An 18,399-nucleotide genomic window follows, 5' to 3' on the forward strand; every position below is an offset into this window, starting at 1 on the left:
TTTTTCCCTCACCTTGTAAAACTCCCAAAACTTGTCCTGAAATTCTTTCCAGCTTTGTTTGAGACTCTGTCCCTCCATGGAGCCCATTCCTGTGCAAAAGACATCCATAAGAACATACTCTTCCACCAGTCAGGTATTCATACATGTAGAGGTTAGTATGTTAGAGCAAACACCCTCTCTAGATTGTAAACTCGTTTGAGCAGTGCCCTCCTCACCTGTTGTTTCCTCACAAACAATAAATAATAATAATTATAAAACACCCATTCATTAAGAGTCAATACTCATGATATCCTGACTCATCAGCTTTCCCTGAACTACACACCAGACTTTGAGATTTTGGCAGGAGGTCAAAGCTGAGAAACTGAATCCACACATCTAGTGAATATATAAAATATACTTCTGCAACATTGTTGTTAGTCATGATATTTTCAGTGGCTTTACCTGCTTAAACCTTACACCGGCGAGTGTAACTCATTTAGGTTAATACTAATGAAGTCCTTTCCGCCATGGAGTTTAATTGCTGGGTGATTAACACAGCCATTCTACTGTTCACCACAGGCATCAATGAGTGTGAGTGTTTATTTCTAATCTTCCGAAGAACAAAAGATAGCTTAGCTTACCTCTGATGCTTCTAGTCAATTAGGTTTTATCTAAACAACTCTGAACAAGCACTTGTTAATGATCCAAATCAAAGTTCACAGTAACATAATCTTACCAAGGAAGTACCACACTCCAAACGTGGGTGAAGCCACAAGCTGATCAATGAGGACTTTCTTCACGACTACTTTAATCCCATGCCCAGGAAATGACCGATCCAGCCAGGAATACCAGAAGTGCATCAATGGTCCCATTGAGCACCCAATTGCAAACATTCTGCCTGGTGGGATGAGGTCCTTGATTAAAGTGTTCTAGCCAGACATTTTAAAGATACATGGACAACCACTGCTCCTTTACACATTTTATCACAAATGGATTGGTGATGATGTTCTACTTGGACAAAACATAGTTTTAACTAAAACTTGTTTAAAGTACTTATTGGTCTCTTATTTTAAATATGCAATTGCATTTTGAATTAAGTTTATTAACATTCAATGTAAATAATCCTATACTACTCCAATGCTGACAAATGTATGTAGAGGTATATGACGCAAGCAGTGATTAAAATGCTTAAATGTTGCTGAGTCATGGATTCTAGTTAAGATCTGGCTTGTAATACTGTGTGCCATTATATTGAATTTTATGGGTGTACCTATCTCTCAGATGACAGGTGTCACAACTCAATGTTCCAATACCATACCCAGAAAACTTTGCTAAATGCCTCCAGAAATCAACTGTTGATGCCTTAGAAACAGCTGTGTAAACCTTTTCAGATAAGGTTCAAGAGCATCGGGAAGACACTGGGTAAATATGGGATGAATGGCAAAGTAGCATGGCAGAAACCACTAATCTCTAAGAGGAATTTAAAAGCTTGTCTGGAGTTAAAAAAGCTAATGTTCTTTAGACGCAGTGAACATAGTCAAGTGAAGGTTTTTAGGGGGGGGGTCACAATAGGACTGTCAAAAAGTAAATGCAGCATACCAATGGTTAAACATGGTGGTTTCAGGAAATTAAGGCTCTGCCTCATGCCTCCAACAGCAAAGTGTCTCTTTTTACCACTCAAATGTCAGAATGTGTCTTACTACACAGTTGCAGTGCTTTTCTCACCAGAAGTAGATTTAGTAGTGCAATTTGTTACCAAAATAAAACTACCAATCTGTATATGACGAGTTCTCTCCTGAATACTTACTTGTCCTTAGCCAGTCTCTCTTCTTAGCAGGCTCTCTCCTCACCTCCCTTGTCTGCTGAATGATATCCCCAGCCCCAAGCAGCACACCACAACTAACAGTGTTAGTAATTATCAGGTAACGACCTTTGAAGAGCGGTTTCCAATACCCGTTAAAACGAGCCAGCAGCATCCTACCCTGGGGAAGCATCCTGCCCAAGTTTTATAGACTGCTGAAGACACTTATACATGGACCTGGAACCTTGAGACTACAAGGTGACCTGTTGTAGGGAGAAAAGGTAGAATTACATACATAATATACAGAATTTATTTTGTGGAAAGACTCTGCATCTACAATTACAAAAATTATCCAACCATGAGAAGAAAAGCTGTGTTTTTGCCACTGATGCACTTATTGATAGCAGTTGTATTGGTTTCACAATCGGAAAGAATAAACAAATATTCGTAAAGACTCTAACCTTGAAGTACGAGCCACTGCCATTAAAGAACAATAATACCCCCTCAATCGCAAAAACAAAACTTTTTTCCAATAGTACAGGGGAGAGACTGGCTGCATTAGGTCTTAATCATATCCCTGTCATAACGCGCAGCCCCTACAGTACCTTTGCAAGTGGGTAAACACCCATGTGGGTAGCTTTCTCTAACTTCCTGAATTGTAGGCACTGTTGCCCTTACCTGGCGTGCTCCGGAAGTGACGAGTCGCAGAAAAATCCCGGCATCTTACTTGAGGGCACAGAGCTCTCGGGAGGCAAGGAGAACCAGCAACATACAAAATAAATCCTAACGTCCCACACGGAGTCTTAGTCTGGCAGGGAGATTTTTTAAAATATTTTTTTCCTCTTTTTTTTCTCTCGAAACGTAATGTCCCCTTATTTAATTTAACTTCCGCATTTAGAAAGGTCGCGCATCGAATTGATGACGTATGCGGGCACAGAAATATGATGTTATGATCCTCAGACTGCAAAACAGTTTACTCTTGTTGTCTTGTCTGTGCAAATTGCCGGTATATTATACACGTGGTTTAATATAATTAAATATAAATTTTATTACATTATACGCCTCATCAAATATAAAGCCCGTCCTGGATTGCTAATTGTGGAAACGAAATGTTTTTAATGGTGGCCTTTATGAAGATTATTAATTTTCAGGAGGTAGAGCTATTCTTCATTAACCCCTTCGATCCCAGGGGTTTTTGGTACCTCAAAGCCCAGAGCAATTTTGCCATTTTTGGGGTATGTCGGTTTAGCGATTATTCTCTGTTCCTGTGAATAGTGTACCCATGTAAACTATATATTGTTTTTTCAAGGAGAGATAGAGCTTTCGTTTGATACCATAGTTGGATGATTAGCTGAAAATTTAGAATGAGAAATTTAGTAAAAACTAGCGAAGATTAGAAAAAGAAACTAATTTTTTTTACATTTTCCCTCTGAATCCTCACAAAATTAGGTAAAGTGATGGAAAATCCCCTCCAAGTTTATTAATTCAGGTGTCCTGATTTCAGAAATACCTAATTTATATAGATTTTCCAGACTTTCCCAGCACCAGGGAGCATACTATTAGGTGTACAATTGTGTATAATTTTTATGCCTATGGCTTAACCGGTTTGGGGGTTGTGAACGGGGGCAGGAGGGTTATACTGGCTAGATGTTATGCTAGGGCAATGGGATGTAAGGTTTTTTTAAGAATTTTTTTTATTATCTTTTTTTTATATATTTTTTTTAATTTTATTTTAATTTTTTACATTTTTTTGTATTTTTTAATTTTTTTTTACACAGTAATGGTAAGAGGTCCTCCTAGGGACCTCCTGAACATGCCAGTGATGTCACAGTGACATCACAGCTCACATTATACATTTTTTTTGTATTATTTATATTATTATTTTAATGATTTATTTAATATTATTTTTTAAATGAATTAACTTTTTTTTTTTTTTCAGCTTTTCCGTTTCAGGACGGGAGGGGGAGTGAGAGAGATGGTTTCTCACTCCCCTCCCCGCGATCCCCCTGCACCGATCACACTGTGATCTCTATGCAGGTCCTCACAGACCTGCATAGAGATCGTAGCGTCTCTGTGCCTCATCGGAGGGCAGGATATCCCCGCAGGGGATATCCTGTCCTCCGATGACCTTCCGGGTTACGTCAGCAGTGACGCAACCCGGAAGGGAATGCCCGATCGCGCGTTTGAAACTGCGCGATCGCGCGATCGGGCAGTTTACCGGTAACAGCTTACCGGCTTTCATGCCGGAAGCTGTTACAGGCGATCGGACAGCAGAAAGCCGGCAAAGCCGGCTTCTGCTGTCAGTGGGGAGTCCAGGCTGTCAAACGACAGCCTGGTCTCCCGTGCAGCGGCAGGGATGTGTCCCTGACGCTGCGCAAAGGGCTGGACGTACCGGGACGTCCATAGGGGTTTCTTTGTGGGCGTTTTTTGGACGTCCCGGTACGTCTATAGGGGAACGAAGGGGTTAAGTCACCACTAACGTTTTCAGCTGTGATATCCCAGCGAGAAAGGCGTGAATTTGAGCTGTTCCATACCTTCACCAAAGAGGCCTAACAACATTAACCCCTAAAGGACCGGGCAATGTTTTAACCCCTTCAGTCCTGGTTCTTTTTTTTAATGAAAGGACCAAAATCTTTTTTTTAGCGTATGTTTGTTTTACAGTATGTATGTGGGTGGGTGTGTATCTGTAAGTTAGTGTGGGGGTATGTTAGTGCGTATGTGTGTGGTGAGCGTCTGGTTGTGTTTTGTGCATGTGTTTATCGTTGCTAAACTGTGAACTAAAATTCCTATGATTCTCAGCCAACCAGGTGTCCACCATAATGCTGGCTGAGCATCATTCGAAGAGTTGTCCACAACAGCAGATTTTTTTTAATTAAAAAAGGCTAATGTTAGCCTCCCTCCTTTGATTTTGGAATAAAAACATTTGCTACTTCAAAGTTTTAGATTAAAAAGTTCCATTTTATTCAGTGAAACAAAACAGTGATCACATTATTCTTTACGATATTCTGTCTTTATTAATTCATGCAAACTATTTTTTTCATATTTATTAAAAATGTTTGTGTTTTTTTGCTTTTATTTGCCAACCCCCACCAGTTATGCACATCTGCCCCCAGAAATGCCTTATACCCCCCTACATGACACTCTGCCTCCCTGATATGCCTTATACCCTTGTATATGCCGCTCTGCCCCATGATATGCCTTTTAACCCCTTATATGCCTTATACCCATATATGGCACTCTGCCTTCAGAAATGCCTCATACCCCTATATACCACTCTGGCATATAGGGGGTTAAAATATGCCTTATACCCCCTATATGCCACTCTGCCTCCAGAAATGCCTTATACCCCCTTATGGCACTCTGGCAATTAGGGGTTTAACTCTTTTAAAAGATCCCCAGATTGGTTCTGCATCATGTACAGAGAGCTTTAAGTAATTTTGTTTTTCCCCTAAATGCTCCATCCTATAAAAACTGTTAAAAGGTTTATTAAAACGAGTCCTGTCATTCCTCCAAAGCCCTTCCCTATGTATGACATCACGACAGTCTGACCACCAGCAGCCACTCCCACCTGCCATTTCATGATCTCTCATGTGAAACACCAACATAACGTAAGCTGCCATCAGTAGGGCACCTTACTAGGGGCCAGCCATCAGAAATTTGTGTGGCTATGGCCGATTGAGGCACAGATCTGCCATGCATTGCGCATCTGCCCATCAGTGTTGAAAAGGATATAACATCATATCCGGAGTGGCACTGACAGGCAGATACTCAGAGCAAGAACGCACAGCAGACCTGCAGGCAGACTGAAGGGGAAATAATGCTGGGTGTAAAGAAGGAGGGAATGATTTTGGTGCAATATGGGGTAATAAGGTTAGGGGATGGGAATGATGGTGGAGAGGAATATTATGATTATGGTGGGCGATATGAATATGTTGTTGGAGGACATGACAAATAAATTAGGATGGTGTGATTATGGGTGGGGGCAACGCTATGCACATAAATACATCCATAAGTACACCGTACTTACACATACATACACACACAGCCACTCCAACACCAAACACTTATACGTTCATAATTTTTTTTTTTTTTTTTTAAATATTGGTCTTGTTAAGATATTTATTTATAAAAGAGGCATTGTTGTTAATTTGTATGTTTCTAGGCTGATCTACAAATACAATGCAGGGTTTGCATGTGTAACGCAGTTGAACTCTGTTCCCATGTAGTTCTCAATTGCTTCAATTATTATTTTTTTATCCAGCAATGAAGAGTTATTCAGTGGATCTCTGTTTTTATGTGGTTCTCATTTGATCTATACCCATGATGCAAGGTTTGCACATTCAGTCGAGCTGTTTCCATGTAGTTTGATCTATACCCACAATGGTTTGCAAATTATTCTGCTGATCTCTATGTTTGTATGTGGTTCTCATTTAATCTACACCCGCAATGCAGGGTTTGCATGTGTTACTCAGTTGACCTCTACATTTCTATGTGGTTCTTATTTGATCTTTACACGCAAAGGTGTGCATGTGTTTATTGATCTCTATGTTTCAGTGTGGTTCTCATTCGATCTATACATACAATGCAGTGGCCCTCGTAATGTAACGTTTGGAAACCCCTGGCTTTGGATAATGTCATTACAGTATGATATGGAAAATGAGCTTTGCGGCAGTGTATAATATATATATTTGTGCGTTTTAGTAATTAGTGGAGGAAATTCAGTAAATGTACCGTATTTGCTCGATTCTAAGACGACCCTGATTATAAGACGACCCCCAAAATCTTAATATTAGGAAAAAAAGAAAAAGCCTGAATATAAGACGACCCCAAAGGAAAAAGGTTTTACCAGTAAATGTTAATTCATTGAAACTATTTTTTTAATAAAAGCTATGATTGAGAAAAATATTTTGGTTTTATTTCCTTCTATTTTCCAACCTGCCCCCAGTTATGCACATCTGCCCCAGAAATGCCTTATACCCCCTATATGCCACTGTGCCCCATGATATGCCTTTTAACCCTCTAAATGCCACTGTGCCCCATGATATGCCTTTTAACCCTATATGCCACTGTGCCCCATGATATGCCTTTTAACCCTCTTAATGCCACTGTGCCCCATGATATGCCTTTTAACCCTATATGACAACCCCCGCTGCTAGCCACACCTCCTTCCGGCTGCAGCGGAAGTTGTCTACGCGAATCGCGTAGACATCTACACGCTGCCCCAGCTGCACACCGGGGACTCTGAAGTACCGCTAAGTGGGGCGGGGGGGTTGAGACAGGAGGATCCAGATCCCCTGCAGCTGCGGGGGATCTGGATCTTAGTCGTCTCATAGTCAGACTTTGAGGTCTGATTATAAGACGACCCCGATTATAAGACGAGGGGTATTTTTCAGAGCATTTGCTCTGAAAAAAACCTTGTCTTATAATCGAGCAAATACGGTACTTTGGGTATATTTCTTCAACTACACAGCTTTTGTAATATGTATGTTTTCCATACTTTAATGATGGAGGGGAATATATTTCCATTGATTGCAAAACACAAATCAAAAATTGTAGATAATATTATTTAATGACAATTTAGGTAAGCTATATGTCAAGTCCTCTTTTATGATAGGAAGATGAAAATTATTTAGAACTTTGAAACATTAGAGAAAGATATGTTAAGTGGTAGCAATGTTAGTGGTATACACAGAAAGGGAATTTTAAAGTGTCTGAAATATGTATCCTAAAGAATTTGAGAACAAGTGCCAATATTTGGGTGGTACTCAGTATGACTAGTGTCACATTTTTGCTCACCGTAAGTATGCAGAATCTGTTGTAGGAGCTATTTCTACCTTTTACTTATGTAACAAGATGCAAACAGCTGTACGGAGGTGGATCACTCAGGCAATGGGGTCTCACCCTTCGGGGAGAGTCCCAAGATCCGACCCTCCCATGGGGGGGGAGGAATTTGTCTGGGTTCCCCTTGTGGGGACCCAGTTTCGTATTGGGCTTCTGCTGCCTCTTCGGAGCACAGAATGCGGCACCAAAGGAGCACGCACCTCGGGCTTCAAAAACAAACAAAAAAAAAAAAAAACATTCATTTCATACCCTGTGCTGTTCTCAAAGTTGTGTTTAAAGTTGTGAGCATATGCAAATGAGAGAGTTCATGTAAACCATAGTTAGGAATTGAAAAAACTGACATGCATTGTGTCCTTAACTTCATATTTCTGCATACAATCCCTAATATGCTTTTGCCTTTTTTTTACTTTGCAACATACATAAAAACCCATAAATGTAAAGCAACAGGCTAGACCAGATACTTTGTCATTAAAAGCTATCATAATTGAATTAATACTTCTTTAATACGAACATTAAACTGTAACTAAACATTTTTAGTTTAAACACAGCAAGTCGCTTTTGGATGGAATCTCTTCTTTCTTCTGTGAGCAGGCATCTGGTTTGGGTCCCTGGTTCAAGAGAAGAGTTATGAATATACATTTACTGCAGGTTCATAGTACTGTGAGCTATGCATATTTTAAATTTAGGTCCTACATTATGAACGCCTCTAGCACTGCACCCCGACCCCCCACCCCGGGTCCAGCAGAGGCATGACTGATGCTGGCTGCCCGGAAACTGGACAGAACAGCTTCAGGCCATCAGGAGTATTTTCGCGCATGTGATTCGTTTTTGTTTTTTTAACCGATCACAAGTGCAGAAGTACACCTGCGGCTGGATATGAAATGCCGCACATGGATACACACATGGCCCATTCAAATCTGGCTCCAAAGGAGCTCTTCAATACACAAAGGCAATGCTAAGGAGCATTGCCTTTGTCTCTGGCCCTCTTCATCATGAGCTAGATATGGACTGGAGAAAGTTACAGTTAAAAATTACAAAATACACATACCACACTTTAACAATGTTTTTACTTATATATATATATATTTTTTAATGATCACATTCATCATATCAGTAGTATATATACTGAAACAGTATGCTAACTTTTATCACCCGTAAGGGTTATTTTTCTAACCTTAAGGGACTACATACATTTACCCTGGCCAAACCTTGAAACTGATTTTGGCCAATAATAGATAGTGGAGGTTGGGACCTTGATTACCACATTTGCTTGATTATAAGACGACCCCCCAACATCTGAATATTAATTTATATATATAAAAAAAAGAAAAAGCCTGAATATAAGACGACCCTATAGGAAAAAAGTTTTACCAGTAAATGTTAATTCATGTAAACTATGTGAACAATTTGTTTTTAATAAATGCTATGATTGAGAAAAATATTTTGTTTTTATTTCCTTTTTTTCCAACCAGCCCCCCAGTTATGCACATCTGCCCCCTGGCTTGCCACTCTGCCACAGAAATGCCTTATACCCCCTATATGCCCCTGTGCCCCATGATATGCCTTTGACCCCCTACGTGCCACTCTGCCTCCAGAATTGCCTAATACCCCTATATGCCACTCTGGCATTTAGGGGGTTAAAAGGCATATTATGGGGCAGAGTGGCATATAGGGAGGTATAAGGCATTTCAGGAGGCAGAGTGGCGTATAGAGGGTTAAAAGGCATTTCTGGAGGCAGAGTGGCATTAAGGGGGTTAAACGGCATTTCACAGAGCACTCTGCCTCCAGAAATGCCTTATGCTCCCCATTTAACACTCCCTCCCCCTCCCTCCTCCAAACTTACCGGAGCTTCTGAGTCCCCGGTCACCGCGTAGAGTCACCGGGCAGCGTGTAGAGCTCTACGCGCTTCTCGTACACAACTTCCGCTGCAGCCGGGAGGCGTCCATCGCGCAGACCTTCCCAGGCTGTCAGAGATCACGGGAACATTTTTCCTCCTCCCCCTAATTAGGAGGGTAGGAGGATCTGTATTGTTGGAGGGATATTTAAACCCTCATTTGGCACTACACCCTTGCCTGTGATAGTGCCTTTTTGCCTTCACTAGCGTTTGTATCCTGCTTTATCTTTCCGGTACCTTCGTTGTTTTGCTGCCTGTCCTGACCTTTGCTTGTGACCCCGACTACTCTATTGCCTGATCCCTCGGATACTATTATTATTATTTTTTTATTTTATGGTCCTGAGTTTCACCCTTTACATTGCTCTCTGTGGTGAACGGCCCGCATCTCCATTGCCCTGGTGGCAGAGCGTCCTCTCTCCACTAGGAGGCGCCTTTTCTGCAGCGCGGATCCACAGCTCGTACCTTGGTCGTGACAGCTATGGCTTCGGCGGCCCGGGATTACTATTTGAAAGCATAGAAAAGGATCCTGACTTCGTGCATCGGAGCGTCAGAGGGAAGACCTCCAGGAGCGAAGGGCGGAGGATATCCTATACGTGCCCGAGCTGTGGGCTGACCTGGATTAGTTGGTCACACAAGAATGGGAACTGGAACAGGCGTATCAAGAGTTGTTAGACCGTGTTCAACAGTATGCCCCAGTGACTGCACCGATGCAGAGGATCTGTATCCTAACCCTGCTGCCTGCGCTAGACCCAGAATATAGGCTGCACCCCCACTTTAAGTCTTTATAAAGTGCGGCCTATATTCGGGCAAATACGGTATATGCCTCAAGATTTGGGGAAAGAGGTTATAAGCAAGATAATATCAAGGCTACTATTGATAGAACCTCTACGATATTCCCAAACAACATAGGGGGCCAGTTTTTGTCAGTACTTACATCACTGTAATTGTATTTGAGTAATAAGTAATTGTGTTAATATTGAACTGTTTTTAAGAATTATGTTATTTTTAAATCCATTGCTGTCAAAATTTACCTACTTTTGTTTATTGAAGCTACAAATGTACTTACTGTGTATGTTTCACAGATAAGGTTGAACAGTGCTGACTGCGCACGGCTTTGGAGGTCATCAGAGTGTTTCTAAAGTGGAGAAAAATAGTATGAGCATATAGGGAGGGGGTAGCGTAACCAGTATTGACAAGCAGCCATTTCACCCCCACTTGGGCTTTGTCAACCACTCTCAGAGTTGCAGGGCTGCTTAAACACTTCTCCTTATATGATATGAAACGTAAGGTCAAATGTGAAGTCATATGCCAAGACAGATACACATGCACAGAAGACATGGTGTTGCTGCATGCTAGAACATGGAAAGCTCCTGAAATACTGATCATTGTAAGACCTGAATTGGTGAGGTCTGATGACCATGGATTCCCTTTAAAGGAAGAGCTATAATATATCCACAGTAACAGTAATTTTGTATTCTAGGAACGGAAATTAATTTTAAAGTGTTGAATACTAACCATGTGTTTTCACTTACCCCATTGATGACAATCCAAGGCACATATTTGTGTGGGGGATTTAGAGCTTCTGTTCGTAAGGCATTCTGGTGCATCAGCTTATTTCCCAAGTCACTGTTAACACACTCTACAACTTTTTTGCTTGATAGACTTGGTTCATAAATACTAAGACACTATATGCAAATGAAAAGGGAACACAATTGTTTAGAGTTTTGCAGTGGCAAGCTATTATATCCTGCGTGTAGTTAAATATGCAGACTTCCTATGGGAGGGTATCTGCTGATCAGCTTAGGAGCTGACAGTAGCCCCGTCACACTTAGAAAAGCTGTTTTAATTGTCCCTTTTGCCTTGCCAGTGGCTAGCACTGAAAGGGTTAATGAAATGAAAACTGCAACGTGAAATATAACCTGTTGAAAAAACATTGTTCAACAATATTATAATTATATATCATTGAATGACATTAGGTAAAACAGCTAAAGATAATTTCCAATGTAATCAGCCCCTGATGATTAACATACTGATGTGAAATACTTGGGAGTTAATAGAAACTGAATTTAGAATAAGTTGTCTAGACTGAATAAGTTGCATCCTAGGGTTGATACTGATATTACTGATCCCTAACCTTGTATTAATTTAATTCCATCATTCATCAACGTGGTGCCTTTAATGACTATGGGAAACTAAAGTTGGAATGGGCACCTGATGGATACATATGAGTTACAAATATTTATAGGAATTTTCAAGTACAGTTGACAGTTACAAAATATTTAATTCCTTTAGACACCAATATTTGACAATATAAATCTTATTTAACTTACCGCATCCAAAGCCATTGTCACATTGTTGGAAGATTCCATACAGAATATTACTAGAAAATAATCATCCAGATTCCCAAGATAGTACATGAGACAGGCCTGTTAAGATAGACAAAGCTTTTTTGTTGATGTTTGCAATGATAGAAACACAATGCCAGTATAACTCCCTATTTTTCAAACAGCTATGGGGCATTTTGAGACCTGATCTTAAGTTACAGTATTACAGACTCAGACCTGCATTATTTTTCTCTTTTTCAGAAATGGTTTTGACTACCAAGTTAATGATGCTTCATGTTTTATTGTATTTAATTAACTTTACCACAGCTTGTTCTTAAGGACATGTTGGGTAAAACAACCAGTGCCTCCACGTAAACAGTCTTCTATGACATGATAATATAATATATTATAGGATCATGGTTTCATGCAGGAGCAGGAAGCTTAGACCCAAGTCAGCCTAATGCATTGCAAACATGGTAAATACAATATTATCATTTAAGGCAGCCACATTTTCAGTTCCAAAAATGTGCTCTCATTCTTCAAACCTCCATCATATTTCCAACACATTCTTCTGGTCCGTGCTGACACTCAAACTCCCATTTTCCACTGTTGTTTTTCTCCTACAAATCAAATAAACATACACATTTTCAAAGTAATGCTTTCAAGCTGTTATGGGCTTTATTGTGTTAACGTATACAAACTCTTATTAAATATTATTATTAATACTGTTATTGTTTATATGTATTGCTTTATACACATAATCAGAAGACTGCTACATAGCATAACACGTGATAATACATCCTCTAAAAAATAGCCTTGTCTACAAACTAAGCATCCTCTTCACCTACTCTACACCCCCATCTAGACACCCAGACATCCTGTTCTATTGTTATTCTCTTCCTATACATTCCAGAATCCTGGTTTAATAGTTCATATAATTTCCTAACCCCTAATTCTCCCATGCTCATAACCTTCTTCCCTTTATCTGCTTTATTGTGCTTATTATAGTGGTTGAAATTGAATCATACCATTGCATTCCCATAAGGCACCAGTGTCACATTCATGATGTTGTTTAGCATTAACCATGTTGGAAAGAGTTGAGTGACAATAAAATTCCGACAACCTCCACACAGGCTTTCATAATACAACTCCACCTGAACGGCGGGATCAGAGAACTTCTTGTTGCTGACACGGGCGTAGAATTCCAAGCACTGATTTTCAACCTGTAAATTGCACAATATGTTAAGCAATTTACCATTAACAGTTCTATAGTAGGACGCCTATATTGAAATATACATCTGATGTAAACTTGGTTTGTTGTATTCCTAATTGCTCAACTCAAAGGAGTTTATCATTGTAAGAACCATTTATTGGGGGTCTGGCAGTTGTGGAAGGGGCAGCTTACCGCCCTCCCTGCCCCAAGCATGAGTACCTTGGACCACTATCTTTTTCTTTCTCTCTCTCAATTCAACAAACGACAAAGGATATTCCACAGATTATAGTGTTTGCTTAAACCAGCAATATTATTGCTCCATTCAGCCGGTCTTGCTCTATGGGCTATGTTTAGCCATATCTGTCCAGGTACCATGTCTCCTGAACTTATCAACACCAAGTAGTAGGTGGATCACACATGTTGCATGAAAAGAGACATGAAAATTAGGTAATTTTAAATATGGACATACAGAAGGACAAGAGTTTACCGATGACAGGACAAACCAAGTACAACATGTACAACTACAGTCAATGAACACAGATTGTTTGAGGTGTAAGTGCCAGGTTACTGCAGAGGAAAGGACATGTTGTGAGACCTTTTTTATTAATGTTAAACAAAAATGTTTTAATAATAGATTTTACCAAATTAATTCAAATCAATATAAACACAAAAATACATAATATGGTCACAAAAGTTAAAAAAGGGCAGGAATTATATATATATATATATCTATATATATTATATAATTTGGTGTAATATTTGACAACATGCAAGGTGACCTCAACTTCCAAATCCTAACTTTGCAGTCGTTTTCATCTACATGAGAGCAGCTTTGACTTTTTTTGTATTTTTATTAATCACAGTAGGGTAGTTTTACCCCCTCTTGTAACCACTTCCTCATTCTGTGTAAATCTCCAAATGCTGCAGCTGTGTGCCTGATGTTAATTTGACACTTGAGTCATTTTGTTTTCCATGTCTGTGTTATTAGTAAATAGGGTATATTTACAAGAATAACTATTCAAACTTAAAAATACTCTTACAAATACATTTTTATTTGTTCTTTTTTTTTGCAAATGTGCTGACCTTTTAAGCAGATGAATGTTATGTGTGCCTTGGCTTTGATGCAGCGTGCTGCCATCTCATAAAATATTATATTTTTGCGTTCAGGTTCTTCTTAAAAGCATAGCAAGTATTCAAAACCCTAGAACCAGCCCTGAAATTTGCCAGAAGAGTAGCAGTAGCATTTATGTCTCAAGGAAATGTTGCTTAGAATGTATCACTTCTTTCACACTCTCCTAGGCCTTGCCTAGCTAGTGATCACCTGGAAGTCATGTGATCATGTAAATTGATGTAAATAGGTTGTGCAGGGGGTGATAAGCAACATCTCAGTCACTAGGGGCAGGAGGGCAATCACTCCCCTGGCCAGTCCAATGTAGTGGGGTCACCAAAACGTTGTTTTACTTGACCCTGCAGAAGCAGCTCTAAGAGTGTGTGTTCATGTACGCGGAGGAGGGGAAGGGCAACAAGTGACCTTTTTTTGCTTGCAGCCCCAATAGGCACGTCCCCTGAAATTTATAGTGTAGCTCTGTTAGTCTGCATAGGGTTTCATATACTAATTTACTACATGGCGCAACAAAGTTGAGGGGATTTTTTTGTGGATTAGATGGTTAAATCTCTACTCATAAACTGATTTGGCAATGATTGTGAATGTACTATATATTCAATGACTTCCTTAATGTTAAAATCACCAAAATACCACCTGACATCTTGCCAAATTCTGTCGCAAGACAAGGCTGAGGATTCTTTGTCCAGCTTAGTGATTCATTGTAATGGAATTGTGCTGGCTAGGACAGAACTGCACAACCTTTCCCACAGATGTAATGAGTACTCCATGCGAGTGACTAGCGCACCTGTTTTGGTTTTTCAAATTGTGTCTAATGAGTGACATGGAACGAATCAGTTTCTAATACACTTAGATGTCACATCTTGAATGCTCTTCAGGCGCAAACAATATTATAAATAATTTTATCACCATACCAACCATTACAGTGTCCTGCAGATTAACCATACATTAATCATGTATTAAATTATTGCATATATTAACCCCTTAATGACAAGACTGTTTCTTTTTCGTAGTACACTTTGGGACAAAGGCTCTTTTTCAGTGTTGCTGTTTAGATATAATTTTCTTCTTTCTCAAACAAAACCTCAATATGTGTTCAGTAACATCTCCTGAGTACAGCGATACCTCCCATGCATGTGTTTGTTGAAATATTTTGCTTTTTTTTGTATATATATATATATATATATATATATATATATATATATTTTTATTATTATTATTTATTTATTTTTATTTTTTTTTTCCGGGGGAGGGGTTTCCTCCCATGATCCACGGCCAGCCTCCCTTGTGAGTCTTCCGTGGATGCTGCAAAGCCGCCAATCGCAGTGATGCCGGTATTTGACAGCACTGGATTGCATCGTGAGCCCGTACATGTACGGGCGTTGTCATGAAGGGGTTAAAGTGCATATGATAGCTGGAGTGTCCCTTTAAGCACATTTTTCCCTTGTTTATCGATAAGTCAAATGGCAAATGACTTAGGTAAATTAGAAGAATGGTTATGAGTATAGTGTACAGTTGTGGGGACCCCGTCTCCAGAAGTATATTGGCACACTGGAGAGAGTTCATAAGAGAGCTATAAAAATGGTAAGTGGTTTGCAAGGCAAGAAATTATCAGGAAAGGTTAAAGGATCTTAATATGTATAGCTCAGAGGACAGAAGAGAGAGCGGGGTTCCTTTTAAAGATTTAAATACATAAAGGGATTAAACAAAGTACAGTAGTGAAGCTTATTTGAAACGAGGAGCAATGTTAAAACAAGAATTCATAGCCTAAAATTTAGAGGGTCAAAGGCTTAGAGGGAATGTAAGAGTTCTACTTTACTGAGAGGGTAGTAAGATACAAGTAAGTCTTGCAGCAGAAGTGAGGGAGGCTAATACAGGGACATTTATACAGGCACAGGATAGACATAAGGCTATGTTCACTATGGGACCAGATCAAAGGGTTCGAATCCCTAACATCAGGACAATTTGGCATACTAGATGGGCCAAATGGTTCTTATGTGCTATCAAATTCTATGTATCTATGTATTTTAATATTTGACCAATGAAATATAGTAGAAATAAATGACACTCATAAATTAAATAGATTAAAATAAATTACATTCCCTAATATATTAAAATATGCTTGGCTTTAACTATCTAGAAATTACACACAGCAACCAACCAGTGATGGAGAGAAATAAAAGGCTTTCCATCCATTTCTCCTGGTGATTCCCTGTCCCCCTTTTCATGTGTGGCAATGGGAGGCCAACAACTCTCATTATTGCTTTTAAAATATGTGAACCCTTAGGTTTCCTGGCTGTAAGGCTTAAGGAGAGTGGCTTATCTCCTGCTACAGACAGGTTGAACATTCCCACATTTTCCTGGGTGAACATGAAAACCTTCTCCCGCTTCATGGTGCCCTCACAGACTGTGGTACCGTGTAATACGCAATCAAAGCAGCTCTTTTTCTACGTCACTGAATGTCTCTGGGCCTGATATGTCCTGTTTTTGTTTGACACAATCTGCTTCCACAGCCCCAACAAAGGCGGGACAGTGCTCTTGAATCACTATGGTTGGGAAGTATGAAAGTGCAAATGAAACAGCAAAGGCATAAGGAGACATTTCATAGCAAACGAAGCCAGGCGCAGCATTCCAAAACTTTTAACCGTATATAAATTGGTTAACCACTATCTATAGACCTAAAGCGGCTGTCAGGATTTTTGTTGTTTTCCCATACATTTTAGGTGCCCCAAAACGGGGCAGCTTGGAGGTACGTTCTCCTTTCTAGAAATAATATAATGTGCTGACTACAACGCAATATACGTGAGAAGAATAACACTCGGTTATTGTGTGAGACTAAGGTTTGTTGTGTGAGTTATATATTTTCTAATTAGCAACCACAGAATGACCAGAACGGATTTGACCGGCTTTGTTATCAAAGGGAAAGAAGATGGTGGGTATTGATAAACCTGTTATGGATAATGTTTGTAAGTTACGATGGGTATTTCTAGTTAGAAAACAAAATCCGTATAAAAATAGTATAAGTAGTTGTTTTATAACAGCGAAATAAAATGTTTTTCCTTTCGGCGAAACTTTATGCGTTTTTAAGCTGCTCAAAAACGGGACATGCGCGGAAACCTGTCTGTAATATACGGCACGGCAATGCGTTGAATCTTTTCTTTCCTTATTTGCTATTATGCTAAACTGAATTAGCATTTGAATCCAGCGAATTTACTATCTCTATATGTATTTGTGACAGGATTTAGTCAGAATGAAATCTCCCGGTACCACAGATTTCTCCTACCTGGCAAGCTCTGGCAATCTCCTGCGTAGCGCACCATTCACTTGGCGGGTAGTTACATATTTCTTGAGATGAAAAGTTCACAAAATAGAGGGAGAAGAAGAACAGTACAGACTTCATTGTTAAAACGCTTCGGATACTAAACTGCAGAGAAGCAGGTCGCCAAAATAAAAAAGTCCCTTATTTAAATCTCAGCTTGCTTCCTGGTCCTCCCACAATAGACAGCCTACTGCTAAAAAAAAGTGTCAGCGCTGCATAACTAAACCATCAGTGAAGGTCTAAAGGTGGCGTTTTCCATCCTGAAATTTTTTATTTTTTCCAACGGAAGTTACGCAAAAATACATTAAAGTTGTTTTTTCATAAATTTTCAGTTGTCTTTGCCTATGAACTACCTGGCAGAGATGTGTGTTGTCTCTGTTCTTATTCTGTCCTTAACTTTTTTTTCCTCTAAATAGAACCATTTTATTACCTTTCATTATAGAAAGCTTAGTTGATTTACATTTTGTGCAAAACATGCGTTTTTTGGGGGTAAGGCTGTCTGTGACATTTACTGTCCCTGTAATGGATACCCCCAAGTCGTTTGTTCTGTTTAAATTGTTGAGGTTTTTTTTATCGGTTAGCAGAAATTAAAATGCAGAAGTGCACTATCATGTTTTCAGCAGAAATTTAAAAAAAAGAAGTTGAAACCACACACTTTTGTGTAAGATTTATTTTTTTAACACTGTAACCTGTATCACTTATACCTATTTCAAAGCAATTTAAAAAAAATGGATGTTTGTGAGAAATAGTTTCACAAAGTCTTATAGATGAGAATGCTTTTTCTAGAGCAGAAAATAACTATTTTATGAGTTAACCTCCAAATACAGGTACTGGTAAAATGACCAAAAAAAGCAAACCATAGTAGTGTAACAAAACATGACACCCCCTAAAGAGACATTTAACCC

General features: G+C 39.4%; 2 protein-coding genes across 4 annotated transcripts in view; both read right to left on the reverse strand.

Moving 5' to 3' along the window:
* MPV17L2 (MPV17 mitochondrial inner membrane protein like 2) overlaps positions 1 to 2,575 on the reverse strand; it is a 153,242-nt gene extending 150,667 nt beyond the window's left edge. The window contains exons 1-4 of one of the 3 annotated variants that reach the window (XM_053464108.1): positions 2,459 to 2,575; positions 1,787 to 2,043; positions 716 to 877; positions 13 to 89 (exon numbers count right to left, since the gene is read on the reverse strand). In XM_053464108.1, coding sequence (XP_053320083.1) covers positions 13 to 89; positions 716 to 877; positions 1,787 to 1,973 — 426 coding nt within the window. In that variant the 5' untranslated portion in view covers positions 1,974 to 2,043; positions 2,459 to 2,575. The other 2 variants (XM_053464100.1, XM_053464116.1) reach the window with 2 other exon arrangements.
* Positions 2,576 to 8,105: 5,530 nt separating this feature from the next.
* IFI30 (IFI30 lysosomal thiol reductase) lies at positions 8,106 to 17,669 on the reverse strand. The gene is made up of 7 exons (XM_053464090.1): positions 17,459 to 17,669; positions 12,868 to 13,062; positions 12,385 to 12,459; positions 11,846 to 11,941; positions 11,048 to 11,200; positions 10,582 to 10,650; positions 8,106 to 8,229 (listed from the first exon to the last, which is right to left on the reverse strand). Exons 1-7 carry the CDS (start codon positions 17,573 to 17,575, stop codon positions 8,155 to 8,157), a joined length of 780 nt encoding a protein of 259 aa, XP_053320065.1. The 5' UTR covers positions 17,576 to 17,669; the 3' UTR covers positions 8,106 to 8,154.
* Between the last annotated feature and the right edge of the window lie 730 nt (positions 17,670 to 18,399).

This window comes from Spea bombifrons, chromosome 1, assembly GCF_027358695.1.
Source record: "Spea bombifrons isolate aSpeBom1 chromosome 1, aSpeBom1.2.pri, whole genome shotgun sequence".
Lineage (NCBI taxonomy): Eukaryota > Metazoa > Chordata > Amphibia > Anura > Pelobatidae > Spea > Spea bombifrons.